The sequence below is a fragment of the Oreochromis aureus genome, linkage group 22, assembly GCF_013358895.1.
Source record: "Oreochromis aureus strain Israel breed Guangdong linkage group 22, ZZ_aureus, whole genome shotgun sequence".
NCBI classification, from domain to species: domain Eukaryota; kingdom Metazoa; phylum Chordata; class Actinopteri; order Cichliformes; family Cichlidae; genus Oreochromis; species Oreochromis aureus.
Genome location: NC_052962.1, coordinates 16,735,675 through 16,741,419, shown reverse-complemented (window position 1 = coordinate 16,741,419; position 5,745 = coordinate 16,735,675). Strand labels below are relative to the sequence as shown.

General features: G+C 41.3%; 1 protein-coding gene across 1 annotated transcript; it reads left to right on the top strand.

Annotated features, from left to right (window-relative positions):
* Positions 1-1,348: 1,348 nt before the first annotated feature.
* Positions 1,349-5,528, top strand: btd (biotinidase). The gene is made up of 6 exons (XM_031756907.2): positions 1,349-1,643; positions 2,950-3,099; positions 3,206-3,357; positions 4,166-4,343; positions 4,439-5,023; positions 5,141-5,528. The coding sequence occupies exons 1-6, from the start codon at positions 1,410-1,412 to the stop codon at positions 5,411-5,413; spliced, it is 1,572 nt and encodes a 523-aa protein (XP_031612767.2). The 5' UTR covers positions 1,349-1,409; the 3' UTR covers positions 5,414-5,528.
* The last annotated feature ends 217 nt before the right edge of the window (positions 5,529-5,745 follow it).

Below are 5,745 nucleotides of genomic sequence, written 5' to 3'. Positions count from 1 at the left end.
AAAAAAAAGAGGATCAAGAGTGCCAAAATAACATTATTAAATAATGAATTAAATGTGTCATCAGTTAATTTTTTTAATTAATAAATACTTGATTAAAACATCAAGTATTGATTGATTGATTGAAACATCAATTAAAAATACATATTTTATTATTTCGCTATTTAATTTGTTATGTTATGTTTCCCGTGCAGTGCATTATTTTTATTTTTCTGTCATCGTCAACCATCACATTCAGGGGGCAGGACTAATGCCGGGGCGATCGTGGCTCAAGAGTTAGCAGTTCGTCTTGTAATCAGAAGTCTCGGTCGTTGTGTCCTTGGGCAAGACACTTCACCCTTTGCCTACTGGTGGTGGTCAGAGGGCCCGGTGGCGCCAGTGTCCGGCAGCCTCGCCTCTGTCAGTGTGCTCCAGGGCGGCTGTGGCTACAATGTAGCTTGCCATCACCAGCGTGTGAATATGGGTGGATGACTGAATGTAGTGTAAAGTGCTTTGGGGTCATTTTGGGGTCCTTAGGGACTAAGTAAAGTGCTATACAAATACAGGCCATTTGCCAGTTACTTAAAAACCACTGATGTGGTCTGGAGTCATTTCAGAACTGAATACACAGTTTGTTACTTGCTAGTTCCTGTTTGACAACTACACTCAGGAGTCTAATCTTCTAAATGAGAGTTCACTGTGAGACATCAGCTTACTTGGCGACATAAGCTTGGCTTCATTGTGTACTTTAGAGCTACTTTTTCATTCTCTATCCTTAACCAACCTGCTGCACATCCTTTCCAGCTTGATCTGTGCTGAGGCGATCGACAGAAGTCCTTTTCTCCTGCCCAGCCTGACATACTGTAAGCACTTTTCTTTGCCACCTCTCTTTGCTGTACACCTGGCATCCCAGTGGTCCCGTCTACTTTCCTCATCTCCCTGACTATCCCACTTTTTCTTTCTTGACATTCTTCCTTAGAATACTTTCCTGTACTTTCTCTTCTTTATATCTAAAGCCATCCTACAGACCATTCAGTGCTGCCTAACTACTCTCTTCTGTGACACAACCTTGTAGTCTTCTTCACCTTTTTCATAAGCTGTAGTCAAACTATGCGCACCTTACTCTTCCTCTACTCTGATAAATCATCCCTTGTTCCTCCCTCTTCTTAAAGTACATGTAAATTATGTGTTTAATTTTTTTTAATCACATTTTAATTAAAATTCATTACTGAATAGTTATTTATTTCATTTTGACAATCTTGGTACTCCATGATTTAAAAGGATCTGTTTGGGGAAAACCCCACTATTTTGTAACAGGAGCTTTTTGTCACTTTTCAACTAGAAAATTTAAATGACTCAGCAAGATTCACGGACATCCCTCATGGTCTGACCTCTCAGTTGTTATTTACGGTCTGAGCTTGTGCACAGCTGTAATGGCTCATATGAAGGAAATGAGAGAAAAGATGTTGTTGGTCATTACAGTTTTTGCCAGTATTTATGTGGTGTCAGCAGTCGCTGTGGACTCATCGTATGTTGCCGCTGTGTACGAGCACAAAATAATCCTGAACCCGGACCCCCACACACCCGTGTCCCGCCACGATGCTCTGCAGCACATGAAGAAGAACCTGGATATCTACGAGGAGCAGGCAGCCCGTGCAGCCCAGCAGGTATGCACACACTAAAATGTGTTTTAAGTCTTTAGTTGCAAAACAGCATGACTCATTAATTTGTACTTCTTCATAATTCAATGTAGTATATCCTTCCAATTATTGTCTTTCTAATGAACAATAGTGGATTAAATTAAGCTGACTGCAGAAGAAAAAAAAACTATTCAAAAGCATTACATTTATTTTAAATTCTATTAAAGTACTTGATAGAATTTTTTGCTTATTTTTTGCATTTTCCTTCATAAATCACAGACTACTCTAAAAAAGTATTTTAGTTTTTTTTTTAAATTTAACTTCAATTTTAAAAAATCATTTTAAATTGAAATTTTATGAAAAATTGTACTTTTGCCCCCAGTTCTCTACAAAAATTAACAAAATGGAGGCTGTTAAGACAAACAGTATTCAAAAGCCATATACTACCAAACACTTTGATCACTTGTCCACTTTTTTTTCCCTCGAACTGTTGAGCTTTTTACTGAACTGCTTCAGTGCAGTCTGTGATGCCACTTTACATTAATAAAATCTGAGCTCCTATGACAAGTGTTTCCCTTTAAGTATCAATTTTTGATTCATAAATAACACTGAATGCTTCATTTTAAATCAGATGGTCAAAAATAATCATTATTTTCTTCAGTAAACAGCCACTGACATGGCATTGTAACAGATAAATAAGTCCTTATCTGTCATGGTCCTGGGCCATGTTGGCCCAGCATTCTTAGTTTTTGTGTGTTTTGTATTTTGCTCTTTATTTATGCATTGGTTCCTAGGTGGTTCAGTTAAGATGTTCCTTATTTGGTTACCCTCTGTGTGCCCCTCTGTATCTGTGAACCCCCGTTTCCCCTCCTTGTGTTTTATTCCATGTTTCCCCAGCCCGCTATGCCTGTCCTCTCCCTCTCCTCTTGTCTGCACCTCTGTGTACTTCCTGTTTTACTTTGACAGTCTCCCGTCTGTGTTATGTTTACTCCTGCCGTGTCTTGTTATGATTATCTGTGTCAGCTGTGTTCCCCGTGTGCTCCCACTTCCCTCGTTAACCCTCTGTGTATTTATGTGCATGTCTCCCTCAGTTCAGTGTTGTGTCCTCAATGTCTCCTCCCCGAACCTGTGTGCCTTCCTGTGTGCCCTCGGTCCTCAGTTAGCATTCCCAGTTTAGTTCTGTTTCTTTGTGAAACCTGCAATAAAGCAGTGATTTTGAGTTCAGCTTTTTGTCTCTGTGAGTTTTGCATTTGGGTCCTCATCTGCCTCCACACAGCCAGTTCATGACATATCTGTCCTTGACTCTACTCTGTCATCTTCGTTTCACTCTCAGGGGGCCCAGATCCTGGTGTTTCCAGAAGATGGTATTCATGGATTTAACTTCACTCGATCATCTATTGCTGGTTACCTGGAAACCATTCCTGACCCTCAGGAGGAGAGCTGGAATCCGTGCACGGAGCCAGAAAGACACAACAACACTGAGGTTCACAATCATATGTTTAGATTTTGTGATGGCAAGAAAACTCTACTCTCACAACATGTCACTGTGTCTGAATCTCATCATATTTGATTATGTTTGTGACTCAAAGGTTCTCCAGAGATTGAGCTGTATGGCTCGTCGTAACAACCTCTACCTGGTGGCCAACATGCCCGACCTGCAACCCTGTCCCCTGAAAACCAGCCCCACCTCCACCTGTCCTCCTGATGGGCGCTGGCAGTTCAACACAAATGTGGCTTTCAGGTACATGTTAACCCTTAAAATGAAAATAAAAGGGGTGGACAAATAAAGACCTTCTTTCTACAGGTGCAGTGTAAGTGCCTAAAAAAGACTAGTTCTTCACATTTCCACCAAAAACATGGCTCTAGTAGTAGCTACTGGAGAAGCTACTTCAAGAAATACCAAATACACTGAATGGTGAATAATAGCGTGGTGAAAACAGTTATTTAATCTCCTGCTGAATTAGTAAGCTTGCTAACATCCAATTAAATGAACAGTCTCTAACTTTATGATAGTTTTTTTTTTTTTTATGAAAAGAGACAGAATATCAACCAAAAATCCAGAAACAACATTTTACATAAGAGTAAAAATCTAGAAAAACAGCCCCAAAGCATAATGTTTCCACCTCAGTACTTGACTGCGTGGAGCGGGAGATAGATGGATTAGGGCACCATCGATGTCAGTGTGAATGCTGTACTGATCTGTTGTGATGATGAGAAACCAGAGCATAAAAGTGAAGTTGTTGATGTACCAGTCAGTCTACATTCCTATCCTCACCTACTGTCACGAGGTTTGGATGCTGGTCGCAGATGAAAGCAGTGGAAATGAGTTTCCTTTGAAGGGTGCCTGGGCTGTCTATTAGAAATAGGGTGAGGTGCTTTTTCATTTGAGAAGGAACTGTTGCTTCTCCACATAGAAAAGAGCCAGTTGAGGTGTCCCCATCTCAGATACGTGGTAGAAAATGTAAAGATGGATGGCAATAGTGAAATGTGTACTGGCAGCGCTGGCTACCTATTAATCTGACCTGTTTAAAATATCCTCTTTCATACAGGTCAGACGGCCTTCTAATTGCACGCTACCACAAACAAAACCTTTTCTTTGAGGAGTCCTTTGACACACCTCCAGAAGTTGAAGTCATAACATTCGATACACCTTTTGCTGGGAAGTTTGGCCTCTTCATCTGCTTTGACATCCTCTTTCATGATCCTGCAGTGGTGCTGGTGGAGATGGTATAAAATATAATCACATACGCACACAGAATATATATCCAACATTGCTGGAATTGACTTTGATATCCATTGTTTCTTCTTTGTGCCTTTTTAAGGGTGTGCGTCAGTTGATCTTTCCAACAGCATGGATGAATACGCTCCCCCTGCTGGATTCAGTTCAGTTTCACAGTGCATTCAGTCTGGGTGCCAATGTCACTCTACTAGCTGCAAACCTTCGTAATGACAGGCTCATCATGAAAGGAAGCGGTATCTACACCCCTTTTTCTGCCACCTACCACCATGCCTGGAAAGGAGACCCAGAGGAGGGCAGGCTGCTGGTGGCCAGAGTGCCAGTTTTGGAGCCACTGGAGGTAAAACAAAGTGCAGCCAAAGAGGTGGAGGCTGGTGGTGGTGACTCTGCATCATCAGTGGCTACAGACTCTGGACGCTGTCATCAAGACAGCTGTGATGATCACTCTCCTCATTCGGTCCATCCCTCTCACCCCACCTTCATCTCCTCTATGATGTATGACACATTTACATTTTTCCTCTTAAACGCGACACAAGGCGACATTAAAGTGTGCAACGGCACTTTCTGCTGCCACCTGCAGTACAGGTGGTTACTGCAAGACCATAAAGAGCTCTATGCACTCGGTGCATTTGCAGGACTGCACACCGTTGATGGACGTTATGCACTGCAGGTAGGAATGAAAGAATTTGTAATATTTATAAACTTTTAGAAACTGACTGAAATATTTCAAAAAAGGGTAAAACTGACAACTCACTACTTTTATTTGTCACATGTTAAATATCTACAGGTTTGTGCCATAGTCCGTTGTGCAGGGTTGGATCAGAGCTCTTGTGGACAGGAAGTGGAAGAAGCAGAGTCTAAAATGGACTTCCTGTTGGAGGGGAACTTTGACACCAAATACGTGTACCCATCCATTCTGACAAGCCGAATGTTCCTGGAGCAGCCAGAGAGTCTGGAGAAAGCTGCAGACATGAGAGTGACCATGAAACATTCAAATATGAAAAGTGGTTTAGTCACTGCCTGCCTGTATGGACGAATGTACCACCTGGACAATGAATAAAGTTTGGAGGGATCAGAAAAATAAAGTTCAGTGTTATGGTTAAGAGCTGCTCCAACCTTCAGCTGTTACACATTTGTTTTATCTCTTATAAAATAAACCAAAACAAATGTCTTTATTCATCTGTTACTTAATCTTTACAGTACAAACATTGCACCAAGTTTCCCCTGTTTGAATGTTGCATATTCCTCAAAAGGCATATATTATTCTGTAGCAATTACACAAGAATATCCAGTAATGTCCCTGCCTACAATTAAACACATTCACTTACCGAAAATCGGGGCAAATGGGTGCAAGCCTTTGACCACAAACTTAGTCACTGCTCGGTGACATTC